General features: G+C 38.9%; 2 protein-coding genes across 26 annotated transcripts in view; one reads left to right on the forward strand and one right to left on the reverse strand.

Annotated features, from left to right (window-relative positions):
- Positions 1-19,205, forward strand: part of LOC105201550 (ras GTPase-activating protein raskol) — a 312,586-nt gene extending 293,381 nt beyond the window's left edge. For 19 of the 20 annotated variants that reach the window (XM_039457163.1, XM_039457574.1, XM_026134478.2 and 16 more), the window contains 9 exons: positions 1,318-1,412; positions 9,873-10,156; positions 10,583-10,869; positions 11,146-11,478; positions 11,661-12,065; positions 12,266-12,432; positions 12,638-14,254; positions 14,555-14,691; positions 16,201-19,205. In XM_039457163.1, coding sequence (XP_039313097.1) covers positions 1,318-1,412; positions 9,873-10,156; positions 10,583-10,869; positions 11,146-11,478; positions 11,661-12,065; positions 12,266-12,432; positions 12,638-14,254; positions 14,555-14,691; positions 16,201-16,465 — 3,590 coding nt within the window. In that variant the 3' untranslated portion in view covers positions 16,466-19,205. The remainder of the gene's footprint in view (positions 1-1,317; positions 1,413-9,872; positions 10,157-10,582; positions 10,870-11,145; positions 11,479-11,660; positions 12,066-12,265; positions 12,433-12,637; positions 14,255-14,554; positions 14,692-16,200) is intronic. The other variant, XM_039456992.1, reaches the window with a different exon arrangement.
- The window catches only part of LOC105201574, a 269,202-nt gene that overhangs the window by 57,289 nt on the left and 190,969 nt on the right, over positions 1-20,944 (reverse strand). The window lies entirely within an intron of this gene.

The following is a 20,944-nucleotide window of genomic DNA, read 5'->3' on the forward strand; positions in this document are numbered from 1 at the left end:
CGTTATCACTTATAACTCGGGAACCATTGACGCTTCGACGTTTCATGCGACAGAGAATTGATTATAAATCAATGAAATCTTTTGAAAGATATTTTTAATTAAAATTAAGAACACACGATTTCAAGAGCACTCTGTACATCTAGAAGTCTTTACATAGAAGCGCGAGTAACCTGAGACTCTTGTGCGAGGCAACCGTTTAAACCGCTGACCGTAAACAGCGAAGCTCGGGAGAAAGGCTCTGAAGGCACCCCGGGTTCTTGTAAGGGCGTTAATTACGGGGCTGCTTTCTGTTTCTTCTCCCTCGGCCGATTTCTGTTATCCGAGTGCCTCTCGCTGAGGCAAAGGAGTAAATGCGAACTACGTGAACGTCCAGTACCTACACTTATCTGAAGCGGTTGGTGCAAGTAAAATATAACTGGCGTTTTTTCGATTAAAAAAAACTTTATCGCGGCATTAATCTAATCCGCGAATATTTTTAGATAAGCTAGATAGGCTCTAATCTAATACATATTTCTTAGTTTACTTGGCGATGGTGTAACGATAATATTCCAGCATATGCAACAATTTTAAGTGCAATCAAAGAATTTTTTTTAGTAATGATTTAGATAAAATTTTAATAATTTTTTAATCTGTGAATATTTTTATTTTACGTATTTGAAACAATTAATTTAAATATTATTTCGCAATTTCTGAAATAGATTACATTATTTTAACGCCCTTCACAATCCCAACGTAAAATATATCCCATCTGGATGACTAAAAAGCAAAGAGAAAATTTTTTTAAAAATAGTAAGCAAAAGAAGCAGAAAAAGCTTTTAGCTGTTTCAAATTATGCAAGTGACTCAGTGGAGCAATTAAAACGAAAATGCATGGCAAATGAGGTTTCAAAGAAAAATGAATACAAGCGGAAAGGTGTATTTAGAAAAATACGTTACGATACCATTGTACTTTTTGTATCTTCTGCTACTCTATAGAATTGATTTAAGCGCGCGTTTTTAACTTGATTTCTGATTTCTTGATTGTAATTATTTGAGACTTCACGTTCGTCTTTGTTCGTCTAAAATTAACTGTAGCTTCGTGCGGCAAAGCGCTCTTGAGTCGGTTGAACGAACGTATCGCGTTACTCGCTCAATGACAGAGCCAGCAAGACCAGCTATTGGCGCAGACTATGTAATCATCGCCGCAACGTGGTTTCAGCTTACTTTGACCGTACACGGCCGAATTACCACCGCGGGCGTATCCGAAACACGACACGCCAATTACTATTATTGAGTCTAAGCGTCTAAGCGCACGCTAACGCGAGTTATTCTGTTTCAGACACATCGTACGAGAAGGCTTGTCGAAGGGGCAGCGCGCCCGCCACCCCCGTACTGGGCGCACGACCCCTGGACGTCACCCCGAACAGGATCGTTGTAAGTAAATTCTTGATTGCTCACCCAGTAATTCGTTTAAACCGGATACCTTCTCTCAATACCGTCGCGCCGATAATTTACGATTCTATTTTCATAACACACGTCACTCCGCGTCAATTCGAATTATCATTTTCGCACTATATTTATAAATACGTATCTACTTCCACCAATGACTATTTATGGTTGAGGAGTATATGTGTACGTAAAAAAAATATTTATGACTGAGAAGAATGTGATAAAAATATTATCGTAAAATGCTGGTTACCGCCTTCGTTTAATCTCCCGTTTTAGCTTTTAAATTATCTTCTTTTTTTTTTATAAAAGAATAAGGATGTACACAGTTTCTGCAAAACTATATACATATGAAAGTTATGTGAATAACATTATATTTTTATTTAATAACATATTTTCATAGTTTATTATTTGTTATTAAAAATTAAATTATTTTTTATAATATTAAGAAATTTTTTTTTGTGTAAGTACTTTAAGTATTCAAGATAATTTATACAAAGTTTTATTGTAATCGTCTATTTAGTTATTTTGTGAATGAATAAATAAATAATATTTTACAGAACTAGTTTCTGCATCGCAATGAAACTTTACATAAATCATCTTGAATACTTAAATTACTTTAAATAAAAAAAATTGATTTTTTCATTATTAATTATAATTTTCATTAGAGCACATGTCTACTTCTTATTGAAATAATTTTTTCTCCAGATAGAAAATTGCCGCCAAATTTTTTTCTACTACTTTCAAGAGCAAAGTAAAACAATCTGTAGATTTCTTAATGTTTGGAGAAATGTCCTATACATCCTTAACTAATTGACACAAAATCTCGCGGATACTTCAAGGATATGTTTCGCCATCAAAATCAAATATATCTTTAAAAGAATTTAAAAAACAGTTATATCAATTGTTTACCTATGAAACCGAATTTGATTGCATAACTTGAATCTCTGTTCCATTCGTTACACTTTAACACCTCTCGTAAATTGAAACCACTCTGTATGTATCACGGATCGGTCGCTCATGAATGAGAATTGATTCTGCGGAGTGAAAGAGCCCGGATGAAGTGCTTCCCTTCGATAGCCGAGGATGCACATAGTTTACGTCGGCTCGTCGGCTAACTTAATGCCCGGCGCATTGAATATTCACGAGACCCGCCGAAATGTCTGTGTCCGCGCTGGAGCACACAGGATACGTTGTAATTAGTTCGTTATACCGTCGTCGTCCCGGTACTCTGTATATACATAGACCGCCTCACCGCGACAACGACGACGACGGCGGTGGCGGGTTCAGCGATCTCATTTTCCATGGGCGCCTGCCGTTAACCGATTCGCGGCTATATTTAACATCGCCCCCGCCTCGCGGAAGGGAGTCGACGCTTTCGTCTGACAATTTCACGTTAATTTAATTTAATCGAACGAGGAGGACGGGGCCGCGCACATTCGCCGTCATGGTGATATATCTACCTGCCTCTCACTGCCGATATTATCGGGCTGACAATCGACGTAATGATGGAGTGATTCGCGCGCCTAGTACGGCGAATCGGATTTTCTTCAGCGAGAAACGTCCACGCGATTACCGCAGCCCCACCGTTATCTATTCTGATCATTATTGCGAGCAGACGCGATTCCGCGCGAAACGTTTCACATTTAGCACTAAATATAACGTTATAATTCTTACTTCGTTAACGTGAAAGTGGCGATCAGGATTTGAATGTAACGATCGTTAAATTATATCTTAAATACGTAATGATAATATTGGCCAGAGCATATTAGAGAGAGTCCTGAAATCGAGCGTTAATACATTTCGTTTAACAGGCTAGGAAGCGGTCAACCTATAAACTTTTATAGGCGTCAAATTTACATTGAATCGAACGCACGCTGTGATCGCCGATTTTACTGTTATAAGATATTTAGCTTTTGATCCCACCACTGGCGAATACCGCCTGCAGACAATCGCGCGTTGAATTTCTTTTGACCCGGACGTTCGCAGATTGCTATCGCGCGAAAATACTTTTCTGTCAGCAGCGCCTTAGCGAGTGCATTAACTTCGCGGATTAGATCTCCGCTAATCACGCATGGATTCTCTCGTGGAGGTTTATCAGCACTTTGGTTGTTTTTTTTTTTCCTTTTGCGGCATCGGATCGAACGGACGACTCTGCACAGTCGCACTTCGAGATATATTATCAGATTAACATCCTTCTTCGGGAAGATGTTTCCCATGCCGATCGGCGAGTTCCCTCCGATAACGGAAGACGCATTGTCGCACGGTTTTCCATCGTATATTCTACCTATACATGTAACTCACACCCCAAACTTCGGCTGCCTCTGCTTTCGAGCAGATGCTAGAAATCCCTATCTCGCTCTCTTCCATTTATGCACGCTCCGTTCGCCGATCACGAAAACAGGATTTCAATCTTCCGATCACGTATCTTCGATCTCACAAATCTGTATAAATCTTCCGAGTCGCCAACTAGGATGTCTTATTTTTCGAAGGCGAAATAACACGTTCCCGTCGCATTTCGACAGCATCCTATTTTTTTCTCCAATCGCGACGACATTCCTCGAATTTTTCTTTCGAACGTAAATTTCTTCGTAAGTATTTTGGAGCTATGCGTGAGTAATGTGCAAGAATAAATATTTTTTTTTCTCTAGGGATTTTTTGGAAAATTTATTATTCCACAGAATTCTCTTCTCCTATATAAACGACAATTTATCCGCGTCGTTATTCATGTTATGGGAACACTTCGTACTTAGCTCGAATATGAAAACATGCAACGCAGAAAATATCGATCCAGGCTTCGCATACAAGCAGGTGTTCTCAATTTCCACGTGCTAGATTAAGTCGCCGAGCGATCATTTTCCCGCCAAATTTTTCTACGAATAAGATCAACTCGCAAGCTAAAGATGCGTGTCCATCTCTACGTCTCTACGATTGAACGAAATAATTTTTACTTGTGTTACGAAACAGCTTATTACAAATTATAAATAAAAGCTGTAAGTTTCATTTTATGTGGATTCCATAAAAAAAAATTAGACACAAATATAAACGCTATCGATACAAGGGTGAAAGATGGGCGCGCTGCACCGTTCGGCCGCGCGCGATTTAATTTTTTAAAAAAACTTCTTTTCGAAAACACGCCGTTTTTTCGACGCTCGGTGCGTGACGGCGGTTTACACACTCAGCGTTCGATCGGAAGGGGACTCGTAAGCTCGTTGGGTGAAGGGTTTTAAAGGAACAAAAGGACGAACGGACTGGTTTCGGGACAAGTCGTGACACAACTACGCTGCCGTTTCCGGTTGAGGAACATCGCATAGGCTCTACCGTTTACGAAACGAATTATTTGCCAGTTGTCCCCTGTACACGACTTAATAATCCGATTGCCGTTTTGGATATCTGAATAAGACAAAAAGGTGTCAAAGGGGGTGTCAGGAAGGAATTAATTTTCTGAATCGAAGTCTTTTTCTAGAGAAAAAGTTAATTGGAGAAAATAAGATTTGATTAATACAGAATTTTAGATAAATTTCAAATTAGGAATCCTTTGATCTTTTCGGACACTTGTTTAAAATAATCGTGAGCTTTGCCTATATCATATTTGAATATTCACAGAACATAACGGAAATGAATAAATTTACACGCATCACAAGTGCAACAAAGGAAACATTTGAGACGTTTCGATCGGTCGCTTATTTGGTACGTAGGGCACGTTCCACGCGAGAGAGTGGGACCGATCGCAGATGCAATCAGCGGACGCTGCATGTCGCAGACCTCCGATTTGAGAACCCCTCGAAGACGTTTTTGTCCTTACCGGCGTTGGGAACGGAGGAGCGCGTCCGTAGAAGAGGGACCGTGAGGGGAACCGAGGGGTTTAGCCCGTTTTGCCTTACCTGAATGCAGGGGCAGAGTTTTCGGTCGCGACACAAAGGTGCGCGCCCCAAGGATCCCTTGACTTCGGCTACCCGGATGAGCCAACATCTGCGCCAGTCGACGACGAGATTTCGCCGCGAAATCGCGCACAGCTTCCTCGAAATCTCGCGGAACGAAGTCGCGCATTCACGTTCGGAGAACACTATCTTGTCATGGTGGTGGATAAGAACCTTGTAATTGTCACTGACGCACGTGTGTCGGAAAAATTTATTAATTAAATTAATCTAAAAAAAATTACACCTGTGAATTACGCATGTAATTGAATTCACTTAAAAAGGAGTTAAATTAAATTTGTTTGGAGCGTTTGTTAGCATATTATGTGACGTGACTGATTGTGCAACTGATGTAAAAAGAAATTGTACAAGTGTGACGAAATCAATCTTTAATCTATCAATTCATTTAACCACGACTTTGTGACTCGAGTTATACATAAAAAATTCTAACATAAATATGAGGACATTTAAAAGATTTTGTGTAAAAGATTGTTGTTGATTTTTCGATAAATAATTTCGCGAATAGAGTTGCTGCATTTTCGATAATTAAATAATTGTCGATATTTATATTGATTATTGTTGACAAGATTTCTTCCAATTAAGCACAACCGTAGTACTCTGATAAAAACTTAACTCAAGATCTGGGCTAAACGATATTTGTGTTGTGTCACTTCTTATTAAAGCTCTTTCCACGAAACTCGTTTCTCGACAGCGATCTTTAAAATCACAAATTTATAAAGATTTTTGTGGAATAGTCTGATTTAAAAAACTTTTAAAACAATTGTTGAAACGATTTAAAAAAATAATAATTACAGCTATTTGAAAAGCCGTAATAAAAACTCAATAAGTCCAAATATATAATTAAAATTAAAAATATATATATCTAAATAATATATATTAGTATATAAATAATATATAAATATTAATAAATATATATAAATATCAATCTTAATGTGCCTCTGTAAAAGAACGCAATATTAAAATGTGTCTTTTACAATATATCTTCAATATCCGTTCTAATCGATACAAATCGATGTAAAAAATCAATTGGCGTATCCCGTGAGTAGATATGTTACTCCTCATTTAAAAAGAAGAAGGTACTTAATATTTGCACACACGACAACGAAAAATCTGTTCGTTCATAGCCGACCGCAGCGCATTCCACGACTCTGTCGCCCACGAGGCCGTGGCGAAGAAAACAACATGCATTCACGTAATGCGCCTATCGGTCATTATCCTCGCTAATGCATGACGCTGCCCGTCAGCTAATGAAATCCAATACGATGCATTTACGGGGAAAAAGTGCCTGAGCGGGCACGCTGAAATCGTGCTCGTGGAAATATTCAGACGACTCCGTCGCGCGCGGAGAGAAGCAAGGTCGGTCGTAACTGGTCGTAACCATTTAAAAGGCCTGCCGATTTAAATCACCGGTCGGGATCGGACGCCAAGATTTCTGCGAGACCATTCGACGAGCCGAAGGGCTTATTCAACGTCAGCGTCTTCGAGATGTCGCTTTAAAAAGTGTAGGTCTACCTGAGGCCTACGAGTCTGAAGAAGGTTAGCTCGTACTGTTCATTCATTCATCGAGTAACGACTGCCGGAAGAATGTCTTTGAAAGGAAGAATGCCATTGTGTGAAACGTAAAACTCATATTGCCCAAAATTAAAATTCCTTCTCGTGATCCTGTCTCGTGCTCGCGAGGATAATATCCGTGAATTCTGTCAGCAACGAACTACTGAAGACGAAAGTGGAATATTTCGTAGGCAAGAAAAAAAAAATTGGACGCGTGAGAGCACCCCTTTTCACGACTTTGAGAACTTTCCTACGTAAATGCTTCATCGTCTCACTCATCAATTGCCTAAGGAAGCTTCTCGAAGAATCCAGTGAACGACTCATTGAAAAATGTTAAAGTGAGGAATGCGTCAATTTGTGCGTGCTAGTCAGTCATAGAAGATACTTTATTATCTTAATTAGAACCGACTTGTCGAGTGAACATTTTATGAAGAGTAGAATAAAGAGTACCTGAGGATTTTTGTTTTGTTGACATTTGCAGCAGGGAAATTCACGATGTGGTCGCGTGCGATTAAACCGCATCCTGACATTGGGCCAGCCTTATCTCACATGTACATGCACGTGCACGATAAGGCGGCACGACGATAATATTCCCTGTGACGACGGTCATATTTGACTCGATAACGGACAGTGTTTAAAGTGAAAAGAGCTTTACGTAAGACAGCAGCGCGCCTATCGATTTTTTAGAGCGATTATCAGCAAATCTTAATTATACGATTTCCCTCGCACCAAAATTTTTTGAAATTGTTGCACCAAAAATTTTGGAAGCCACTGAAAACATATTCATGGGAGACACTCTGTTGAAAGTAAGTTCTGAAAAAGTAAGTTGCGAAAATAAAATAATATTAAGATAATAATAAACAAAAATAAATTTAACAAAACCAATATAGATATAAACTGTTAACACTATGATAACACTACGGTATAAATCAAATGATAAAAATGCAGCATAATATTATTTAATTTAACAAATAATCTTTAGATATTAAGATTATCGACTATCAAATTACAGATTGTGCAAAAAAAATGTTTTATGGGAAGTAAAATATTTTAATTGACAAATGCGCCGTCTCATTTCGCGATGTAAAAAAATGCTATAAAACTCAATAAAAGTGCTCGTAAACATTTACTTGGCTTCTCTCACACACGGCTGAAGTTGCTTGGAACCGCGCGAATGGTGAGAAAAATGTGCGTCAAGCCAATGGAGGAGAACGAAGACGACAAAGTTGTCAGCATGATCGTCAACTATTTTAGCGCGAGGGTAAATATCGTCTGGCTATCGCGAAAACCACAAGATTTCTACAAACATTCGCGAAATTCATTAAGAGTCGAGTTCTTTATTAATTAGACTTTTATTTCTTTCGTCTATAAATGAATCGTTATGTTCCTATCATTATGTCTTCTCTTTAAAATGCTTCTCTTATTCTTTAATATACATTTCTTCCTGTTTAGAAACAATCCTACAACGCTTTCTTCAAGATCGCGTGTAATTATTTAAGCGAATTTTCTTGGATATTTGCAAATTTCTCTAATCTTTATATTCTGACAAATACGAGCGATTACAAAAGCAATATAGTTTTATGTAAAGAAGTCACGAAGCAATGTGCAGAAGCGTTACAGTGGAACATCCATGTTTTCTTTCTCAATGAGTCAGACTTTTTTTTAAGACTTATTTTTTTAGGCTTTCACAGATAATTTTTTCAAAAATGCTAAGGAGTTTACGGGTATTTTATTTTTTACTAATTTTAGCAAAACTTTTTAGCACTTTGAAATAATAATATTGAAAATGTGTGTAAGACAAAAATTCATGACAGGCAATGTCTTCATGATAAAAGCAAATCTTGTTCGAGCAAGTTTGGCAGTTCCTGTAGATTTTTTAATTCTTATAGATTTCTGCTCGGCTAAAAATAGCAAAATAGTTTTAGTAAACTTTTCTTTATATATAGGTATTTCTGGAAGTTCTTTGTACGTTATTTCAAAGAACAGCCGACATAACTTGAAATAAGTACACTCATGCAGATGTACATAATTCTTGTTGGAAAAAGAAAAGGAAAATTTCCGATTGCATGTCAAAATATATGGCATATATATATTCATAATGTTGAGGAGGAAGTGGCACATCTGGTATTTTCAGACAAAACAGGATTTTTCGTGCCCACCATGTCGTGCTACTTGCTTAATATCAATGTGCGGTCATGTTTTTAAGATTCGGGATTTTTTAAATATGCTCCAAGTATTTTTTATCGCTTATGATAATATATTATAAAAACAGTGCTTCTGTTAGATTAAATACAGATATTTCTCTAGTTACGGCTACCTCAACTTATAAATTTTCGAACTTACGATCGACATGCTATTGACTAAAAATTAACTGGTACTAAATTATACAAAGCTGATTTTTCATTTTTATTAATTATTATATTAAACGAAAATGGAAGAGAAAGAAAAAAAAGAAAGAGAGATAGAATGTTGCTATATAATCAATATTATTGGATATTGTCAAATATGTTTCTTGCCACGGCATTTATTGTATTGTCAAGCAGTACTATAAAGTTTTCTTTCATTCCTCCTGCTATACATCTGAAAGCGTATCACTTGAAAGTTTTTCCAAGTGGCAACCAGCCAAATTCGTTCGCTCTAGATGGCCTGGAAGAAATACAGTAACTTACAAGCCGTAAATAGAATAATGCGTTTTTTTCTGGTAGTAATCAATCTTCGAAATAAAAGACAAGAAAACGCCCTGAGAACACACACACACACACGCGCGCGCGTATGTATGTATGTATGTATATATATTATACAAAAAAACTGACAAACAAAATAATAAATTTTAACTGTTATGTCGCTGAAAAGACTTATATATGCAATACGGTTTTTCAGCAAGACACTTGCGAATTGTGGACCGTGTACTAAATCCCATACGTGACTTTTAACCGACATCGTCTTTTCTCAATTTCAGAACTTCTTCTCGAAGCGGTCGTTTCGATCGAACCCTCTGAAGAGGACGAAGAGCGTAACGAAGCTCGAGCGACAGAAGCAACGGGGCGCCGGGCTTCGGGGATGCCGTTCGCACGAGTCTCTGCTGTGCGGTCAGGCGGTGACCTCGATGGATCTCGCGGCGGTGACGCCGCTCCATCCGAGTCTCCTCGGCAGGCCCCACTGCTTCCAGGTCACGCCGAGCACCGGCGGGCCCAAGTATTTCAGCTGCAAAACCGCTCACGAACGGGACCAGTGGTTGCACAGGTCGGTTGGACCAGATTGCGCATCTCTTTTTATTTATCGCCGTCAAGTTAAACAGCCGTTTCATTTTCATCGTGCGATGTATCGATCATCTTGAAACCGAGTATACCGTATATACACGACGCTCTAGATTTACCGCGCAGTTTCTCGAGCACCAAATTTTTCTTCATGGATATGGCGAGATTTGATTTGAATTATGCAAAGCTGGAGCACTCATCTCGATAGTATCGCAAACGGATCGAGAGAATATACGTATGCAAATTGGAACATTATCATAACTATATGTGCTTTCAATGGTTACGCCATTACAATATCTGATTTCAAAGTACAAAATCCTCAAATAAATCTAAATCGATCTCTATTCGATCCCATTATCCGTAATGACGTATAGGCAGGCGAAACGAGCTTTCTATTTTATTGTATGCGCAGCTTAAGGAAATCCGTTCAGCCGGATGCGGAACAGACGCGCCGAACGGACAATTCCCTGCAGATCTGGTTACTGGAAGCAAAGGGCGTGCCCGCGAAGAAGCGATATTTTTGCGAAGTCTGCCTCGACAGTACCTTGTACGCGCGAACGACTGCCAAGCTGAAGGCCGACTTGTGCTTCTGGGGCGAGCATTTCGACTTCCATCATTTGCCTTCTGTCAACACCATCCAGGTGAATCTGTACAGGGAAGCGGACAGGAAAAAGAAAAGGGACAAAAATGTTTTAATCGGTAAGCGCTCGATTAAGAACTTTAATATGTTTAAATGATTATATATATTTAAATTTTAGAAAATTATTTATTTTTTTTATATATTTTTAAATTATGTTATGTCAATATGCAGAAAAACTTTCTACATAAATGTAAATTCGAATGTATGTGCATTATATTTAATAATACGTAGATGCAACATTATACGAGTACGACGCGAATTGCTATAATCAGTTGTAATGCAATGTGGTGCAAATGTCACATGCACACAATGATATTCCGATTGCCCCTTTCTAGGTTCCGTCAGTATACCAGTGCACAACGTGACATCGCGTTACTTGACAGAGAAATGGTATCCCGTGGTAGGAGACAAGGGACCTCTCAAGGAGCCTCCTGCATTAAGAGTAAAGTGCCGTTTCCAGTCAGTTGACATATTGCCGGTTCAAGTGTATCAAGAGTTTTTGGAATATCTGAAAACTGATTACGCATCGCTATGCGAGAAATTGGAACCCGTCATCGGCGTCAAGGCGAAGGAAGACATCGCAACTGCCTTGGTAGCGGTGATGCAACGAGAGAAAAAGGCACCGCAATTCCTCGCTGATCTCGTCATGATGGACATTCATCGAATAGGTCAGTCTTTAGTGCTCATAAGTACACATATTTTTGCACGTAAAATTATTAATATCTTATTCAAAGTTTTTTTTCAAGCACAATTGTTTACGAAAATTTGTAATTTTTATTTTATTCCTTTTTCGTTTTTCTCGACTTGCTAATCGATAATTTGTCATTTAATTTATTCTTTAACATTTTAGATGATGAAAGGCTCACTTTTCGAGGAAATTCGTTAGCCACAAAGGCGATGGAGGCTTACTTGAAATTGACTGGGGACAGATATCTACAAGAGACTCTGGGGGCCGTTGTGAGGGGCGCAGTCGAAGGCGGCGATTGCGAAGTGGATCCACTCAAGGTCGCTCAAGTCGCCGCGTTGCACAAACAACAGCAGAACCTTCGCAACGCCGTAGAACTGGCTTGGAGCAGAATATTATCGAGCCACGCTCACTTTCCGCTAGAATTACGCGAGTGCTTCCGCATTTTCCGTGAGCGTCTAGCCGATCTAGGCCGCGAGGACATCGCGGACAATCTCATCTCCGCATCGATCTTTCTAAGATTCCTCTGTCCCGCCATTCTCAGTCCGTCTCTTTTCAACATTACCCACGGTAATTCAAAGTATAATTATCTCCATTGATTTTTAATTAGTATGGCTTATTGATTATTAATGTGTATATAGATACGTATATAAATATTACGTTTATATAAATTCTTAACAACCTCCTGCATTCTGACACAGAAATTATTACATGTAATACACGCTTATATAACGCATGAAAAATCCTTATAAAAATGATTTTTGTTTTAGAATATCCAAACGAGAAAGCGGCGAGAAATCTCACTTTGGTCGCGAAGACACTTCAAACGCTTGCGAATTTTACGAGATTCCAGGGTAAGGAAAACTTCATGGAATTCATGAACGATGTACTCGAACGCGAAGCTCCGTCCATGAAGAATTTCTTGCAACTAATTAGCGTAAGTTTCTTACGATATTTTTATTTCATATTTTAATTTCCGACAAGTTTACATCGCTTCGATTAAATAGATTATTGAAAAGAATATAAAAAAATGTTTTTCTCTACGATTAAAACTATATAAGTTTATATAATTGCATTTATATAACAAATATACAATTATTCAAGATATAATATAAGTAATACGTAATCTTTCTACTCAACAGAGCCCACTGCCAAAGGACACACCAACTAATAATTCACTCGAGTTCGATGGCTACATAGATTTGGGCAAGCAACTGTCTCTGCTACACGCTCTTTTGCGAGAAAGTGTGACAGCGATAGCGCCATCTTCGCCATCGATGCCACCATCGCGATTACCCGAGATTCTCGATAGAATCTCCGTGGCTCTAGATCAACCGGGACCAAGCCCCGTACCCACCGCTCATCGTTACCCGAATCTACAGAACAACATTTTCCGCTACAACGATCCAACAATCGCCAACAGCAACACGAATCTCTCCATCTCGGCCACGTCGACGCTGAGTAATCATAGCACGATAAACGGCACAATCCGAGACAGCACCGAGCTGCAAACCAACACTCTAGGTCACAACAGTTCGCGCAGTCCGAACGTCACTAGAGCAGCGACTCTACCGCGAAACACTTATATGCCAACGAACGGCAAGTTGCAATTGCAAATTAGTTCGGATGATTACCCTTTGGAACCGCCGGCATTCGTGTCGCGCTCGCCGACACCGATCACGCGACAACACAGGCCACTCGGTCCCAATCGATCCGGACCGGGTTACAGATTGACAGCTAGCGCGAGCCTGGCGAATGTCAATCACTGCCAGACTCATCCGACAAGTCCCACACGTTCCGAGAGTCATAACAATCTAAAAGACTCCAATTACAATATCACCGCGTCGCCTCAAAGCATCCAATCGAGTAATGGCAGTATTATTTCGCAACAGCAGCAACAGCATCGGCACAACATGGCGCGTCTGCAAAATCTCGACATTCACGATCGCGAAGACAATTTCAATCACAACAATTATAATGTCTCAAGATCAGCCAGTCGAAACCATTGTCATAAGGAGGAGAATGCTAATCAGACCCAGCAACGTAATTATAACAATGTCTCGAAAACCACAGTGAATGCCAACGTGGTCGTCAATCCGCCTACGAATCTCACGCTGTCAATCAATCATCAGCCCAACAATAATTACAACACTTCCAAGGCAAATAATGCGTCCGCCAACGGCAACCTTGATGAACTGTCCGATTTATTGAGATACGCGGACGACGAAGTGTCGGAATCCAAATCACAGAAGGGCTCACAGATTTCCATCTCGCAGTTGAGCAACGTGGCTTCCTCCGGCTATCAGAGTTTCGCCGCTTACAGCCAGAGCTCCAGTCCGGTGGATCTCAGCAGCAACAATGCAAACGCGCACATTCTCAGTACGGCGCCGCTGGCGTTCGCCAATCCTGTCTACCACATGGAATCGAATCACGCGAGGACGGGCAGACGAGGCAGCACTAGTTCCGAGGAGAGAGATGGTAGCGGCGGCGGCGGCGTCGACAGCGTAAGAGGTGTCGATTTAAGCCCTTCACCACCGCCCAAAAATAACGTTCGAAATCACCAGAGGAACGGTCAGAACCAATGGCGACAGGGCAATCAGACTCACAGAAACAACTCGGAGCACGCACAGGACGTTTGCTGCACGAAGCTCCGAAGAAGACTATCCTTAGATTCTACAAGGGACCTGTCGGACACCAGCGAGGAGGAAAATTGCACCACTAGGAGAAGCAAATCTCGCAGTCATCGAAGCATCGATCAGGTGAGCTAACGAAAGATGCTTGTAATTTGTTTTACGCATTACGATTGATTAATGAGACGACATTCTAAATTGAATTAACAGTTATCATTTCTTAAACACACAAAAATCTGCTATTCTTTAATTCTTCAAAATCTATATAAACCAAGTTGTAAATAACAGATTCTTTACTTTGCTATGGATCTACCGGCTCCATATAAATTGTGTAATTTTCTATAATCTCGTCGTCTAACGAATATTTTTCCATACTCACGTTCTTTTCCTCTGTTTCGTAACTAACACGCCACGTTTCTTCGTTTCCAGTACGAAGTGGAGCTGTATGAGGTGGAGAGGCTACAGAATAGCGTAGATCGGCTGCGATTGCGCGCGCGATTAGGCGCCACCGAGGATGCCGATTTAGACCTCACGACCGACAACAACATGAAGAGCATCATTTCCAGGTACTTGATCGTCACTTCCATGCTAACGTTGTTAATCTGTTAACGGATTTGCCTGAGTGTGAACCCTTATATCACCGAGATCATTATCACTGTCTCTGCGTTTTTCACTTTGACGCCACGTTCAGCCACTCGATCTTCCATATTCCTCATTTCTTGGCTTGTCATGAGATTCATTTGAAATCTCCATAAAGAAAGTCTACATTAGTATAGAATGGCATTCAAATTGGCAACTTTCGTTCATATCTTCATTCATACTTCATAAGAAGTACAATTCAATGAAATTTAAATTCGTATAAATTCGTGATCAATTATTAACGCATTAAATTTTAATCTTATTGATAGTAAATGTCGCGATTTTAAACACTAGCTTCAGAATATACCTATATTTCGTGTATACTAATAGAGATGAACATCGTCTAATCGCGTGTACCACTTTTTCTATGTCTAACGGAACTAATGGGGAAACACTCACCCGTATATGAACGGCTACTTTAACGAAACAATGTATGTTTAACTGATTGTGTGTTCCTGTGCATTCTATCCGCTGCATTTGGTATACTCTGGCTTGATCTGGACCTTTGGTGTAAGAGTCAATTATATTTCTAAGCTTTTCTTACATTTTTACATTCACATATTAGCTTTTCTTCGTGTTCTCTTTCTTGGTTTTTGAAAATTCGCCACTCGGAATTAAACTTGAAGCGAAAACTCGTGTTCACCGTTTTGACATTATCGATATATCACAAAACATCTTTATCAATTTCTCACCGTATTGGCGCCCATCGAACACCGACACACCTCACGACATCACACGTTCCAACATGTTCATTCTGCACAGATATTCAGTGACTCTCGACAATCATCTGTGTGCGTCGCAAAGAAAGAAATGTCCGGGTACCGTATCTCAAGCGGATGTTCATCGCAGTTGTATCAGACTCTTCGATATGTGGACATTTCTTTTTTCTCTTTTATTATATATATATACTTGTTATGATCGTGATACAGAGCCAACATATAATTTCTGGGAAAACCTCCAGTTATCCTTTTCCAAGAGTATATTAAATTATGCATCAAACACTATTGCTTCTTACAGTTTTATTTTTATCGATGTTGTTTCAGTAATTATGCATCGTGGTGCGCTTGATTCTTTTTTTCAGCTTTGCTGTAACGTCTCTCAGTTTCAAATAGAAAAATTTCATTGATAAACCGAATATCTCAATTCAAAGTAAAATGACAATACAAATTGGACAGCCGAAGCTCGAGAGAGTTAATAGACGAAGCTCAATTCCACGTGTGCTTGATTTTCTCAATGCTCTTTATTCCTCGTGTGTAACGTAACCGTTCGAAATAATTGTTTCGACATTTCAAAGAGGTTCTCGAAGAATAAAGATCGTTTTAAGGAACACATTTCCGATGAAACGCGCTGTAGTTTTTTTGTCGAACATGTTTTTCTCTCTTTCTCGCGCGCTCACGCCTTCAGCCACAATTTAACGTACTCTTTTTTGCTCGCAGGTTAATCTCTGTGGAGGAGGAACTACGTCGCGAGCAGCAGAAGATGTCGGCGGCGTTGTCGTACAAGCAGCGCGTGATCGACGCGCAGGAACAGCAAATAGCTGCCCTGGGTGCCGCGAATTCGCGTCTCATGTCGACAAACGCGAGCCTGCTTTCGGCGCTGAGTAAGCAACGCTACAATACCAAGTCCCAGGTCAACAGTGAAGCCACACCCCTACTACAGAACATCGCCGACATCGGCGAACTCAAAAGTTCATCGTGTTAAACGTGTGTTGTTAAGAAATGCTCGGGAAAATGAGAAGAGATCTTCGAACAGGAAAAAGAACGGTGTTCTTTGAGAAGTGTCGAACTGCAATACGCGTTATAAACGGTGTCAATGATATGTTCACCTTCTCTGAATAATAGCCTTATAGCACATCCACGAAATAGATGATTCGTTGCAGGAAAGATGAGAATTTTAAAAGGAATTATCAATCCTGTGTGAATCAACGTCGTTATTCGAGGGAGATTAAAGAAGACGCTTTATTCAGAGAAGCGTGAGAGGTGCATGGGTCTTCCTTGGTTGCGTTTCGTTATAGGAATTTCGCGAGCCGTTTAACGCTCGTTACCTTCCGATCCCGAGATCACACGCTCGAAAAAGAAGAAAAACTTTAAACGTACAGCGCGAGTAGATAGACCCAGTGTCGATCTGTACTCGCGAAACTCGAGGATGCGGAGCATCGTGCCGGAAAACAATAGATCACGACATGGAAAAGAATGGCGTGCGAGAAATAGAGGCTATTTAGTGAATAGGCAGACCGAATAAGTAGACAACTTTCGTCGGGTTTATATAATATGACATAGCGTTAGGCTAGGTTTATTTGTACGCGACTATGAGAAGAAAATCCGCGACTCGTCCGAGGTCCAATTATGGAAATCGCCCTAATTGCTTAAACGACGATCGACTCGCGTAAACGCTGACCAGTGAAATGAACATTTGCGACTGTGAGTCTCCCGACCAGCGACTTTGCTTCGTTCGGCACGAACGAAACGAAAGTGGCAACGAGACTAATTTCAATTTTATCTAAATTGAGGATCCTCGATCAGCAGCGAAAAGCGAATCGAATTGCGTCTTCATTGATACGAATTATTTCGATCACGTCTATTTAAGTTAATGAGCGCATGAATAGAAGTTAAATTTCGTTGAATCGAATATTTAGTGTGAGCGTAAAGTATGAGTCGAAACTCGTGAAAAATGTAGTTTCTTCATTTTTATTTATTTAAATCTGGAACATTCAGGATGATCAAGAGTTTTATTAACTTCGGTTTGCTATACGATTAAAGATTGGATAGCATCAAGTAGTTTGTATTGCTTGCGCGGCGAAAGATCGGCGTTAGATTTTGATTGAATCATGTCGCTTTGTCCGGCAGCGGGCACTCAAACGACACACGAATAAGCTTCCAATCGACGAATCGTATGTTTCTCTTGTTTCTACTATCGTATCTACGCACAAGCCGCACGCACCGTAACAGTTTAGAAATAGTATGATACTTGAGGAATATATTGACATTCGCGCCACATCATGACATAAAAGCATCCTCGAGCACCGGATCGTACTGCAGGACCTCGTATATATATATACATATATATAGGCGTGTCTATTTTTCTAGTTTGTTCCCCGAGTGCACGGTCTTTTACGACCGTAAAACGCGACTTTCATTTTTGCGTGCAAATTTTGCAATTACGAAGCCCACGTTGCGTTTTCTTTTCAAAAACGAACGAAATCTGGCCGAATAGCTCGCGCGATTTTTCTTTAAATCATCGAGCATCGAGCGAGAAACGCAACAAGCTTCTATGACCAAAAGGAGAGTCCGTCGAACGAGAGAAGGCTCGACAAACGGACTTCCAAAACGATGTTTCGCGTCCGTCTTCGAACATTTTTTTATCTCGACGAGCTGCGAGCAAATCACGATTACCTTTGATTCAACATAACCCTTTACTCTATAAGCGACGATATTTATTTAGTAGTATCTACCAAAGATGAAGAATTTCGAATTGTAAAGAAAGTATTGAGATTTATGTAAGATATTTGGTTTTCTTCTCTTTTTTTTATTTCCGCCGTTCCCGACGATAATAATTACACCGTGTACGAAAACCGGAACGTAACTGGGAACGGTACTTGAGCTCGAGAAAAACAGTGTGCACGGCACGTGACGAAATTCGGAAATCGTTTTTCCCGCTCGATATTGTCCGAAGCAAAATTTTTGCACAGATCCGAGCCGTGCGCAAATACGGCTTGGCCCGTAATTTTGCGTATAAGCAGCGCATAACGCATGACAATTAATTAATTAGATTCTCGCGAAGGTCTCGCTCGTTCGCAAAGCGTTAATGTGTTACGTTTTACATCACAATAACAATTATTATTGCAGCCATTGTCGTATAACGTGTATGAAAGACTGAGTGAGAAGGCGAGTGAGAGAGCGGGAGAGAAAGGAGGGGAGAAAGAAAGCGTGAAAGAGAGAATGAAAGAGCGTGAGAAAAAATTATAATCAGTCTAATCTCGCTAAGGCAAAAAAAAGTATTATCTCGTCAACTTTGTACCATAGTGTTATTCTCGCCTGTCTGAGCGTTTGAGTTTCTTGCCCGACGCCAATTACTTTTGTATAGAGATTGCCCTCATCCTCCTTTCTTTTCGTCCCTCATCATTTCTTTTTATACTTTCCCTTCTTCCGTACCACGGAAAACCATAACCGTACTGCGTTCGCGGGAAACCGCCCCTCTTTAGAAGCTACTTTCTTCGACTCGTCGAGTATTTACATCTGATAAAATTAATATATTAACACTACCCCTCTCTTCTTCTTGTTGGACGATGTATAATCGATGAATATCTATTTAAAGAATCACTTAAATAGCGTGTACATTATTGAGTTTGGTATATTCGTTTCTGCAATAGACCACCTGTATTTAAGCATATAGCGACTATTACACTACATGAACAAATAAATACGATTAGACATATTATAAATGAGCTCGCTTTTCCTTGGTTTATCCAGCTCCAATATCATTCAACCATCATCAATGATTCAAAGCGATAAGAGAATTTTGTTAGACTAATATCAAAAAAAAAAACAAAGAAATATTATCTTCTGTTTAAAAACTAAACTGACAATGAGTGAATATTCGAAATTTTGTTTTATAATCACAATTCATAGAAATATCTCAATTTAAATAACAAATTATTTCTTACATTTCTATCAGTATTTTCGATGAATTAAAAAATTATTTATTTAAATAAATCAAATAATTTAATTACTTTAAAAAAGCTAACAACGTCATTTCTTGAAATCAAATAAATTTTTATTTTCTTCGAAAGTACTTCAACTTAACAAAGTCAAATTAAAGAAACCTCTTCCCACGATAAATATATTAGAGAATGTCATTTCGCACAAGAAACTAAATAAAAAATAATTTTTCAGTGCGGTGCTCCTAATTATTATTTTAGATCTTCTGATTGTGCATAATTTCAGAATTGGGAAAATGTAATTTATGGATTCATACTATGATTCATACTCATGCATATATCATTTACTTTAGATAAGTAATACAGGTATTGGATCATTAAAGGATTATTTATAATTTTCTTTATCACACTACAGAACTGCAGAACACTGCAGTATCATCATCACTGTGACCGGCTCTCTTATCAGAAATAGAGTGGTTTGCAATTGCCTTTTTATAAAAGCACTCGAATCAATCCGATATTTTTCATCAAATTTGAAAAACACGCGCTTTCGGTACAGAAAGCACACGCACAACTCTTTGCGCCACGATCACACACTCTGATTATAATATCAGGATTGAGCATTTACACGTAAAATATAAATACTCGACGTTACATGTAAATTATGTAAACTGTATTGTGTCATCTATGTATGTAATAATCTATCTCAAAAAGGATTTAAAAGTAATTCAGAAAATTATACTCTGTTTTGTAATTTTTAATATATTACATATACTTTTATTTTATCGATATTACAGTCAGATATATCTATCATTATAATTTTATAATTTTTTCCTTTAATATTGTCCAATTTATAATAATTTACATTGCTTATATTTTCTACATGAAAAAGATACGTAAATATAATAATACGTAAATAATTCATGCAGACAATAATCTTGACATTTATAGCACAATCCTGTGTTGTGTGATATAACTCATATCGATATTGAGATACATTATCCTAAAATACAAGTCTAATAATTCTTCCTGGCATACACAAGATGGAGCCATAAGTCCATCGCAAGAGTCGAAGTTAAAACTAACATGACAAGTCTCGAATTAAATTAATAAAATTATATATTGATTGATATTTTGTAATTTATTTTAGAATGTTTTAATTAAAAAATCAATTATTCTGTTTACCAACAATTAACTATCAATCTGTCCAAATGTTGCTCTCTAAGCGTTTATATCACAGCACTGATCTCAAGTACGTAACAAAATTAATCATCCATATAAATAAAAGGCAATCACTATTAAGAACGATCTAAGGCCGGTATTCATAGTCGGCTCTTATATTTAAGACCGTCTTAAGTACTATCGTCAACCAATCACAGAGCTGTTTTTAGCATCTTAAAACACAACTCAAGATGATCTCGAAATAAAAATTGACTATGAATACCGGCTCAAGCTATCCCATTGCCTCAATCTTTTTACAGCAGCCCGTGGGAAAAGGCTGCTCCTCAATCACGAGCATATAC

This window comes from Solenopsis invicta, chromosome 1 (assembly GCF_016802725.1).
Source record: "Solenopsis invicta isolate M01_SB chromosome 1, UNIL_Sinv_3.0, whole genome shotgun sequence".
Lineage (NCBI taxonomy): Eukaryota > Metazoa > Arthropoda > Insecta > Hymenoptera > Formicidae > Solenopsis > Solenopsis invicta.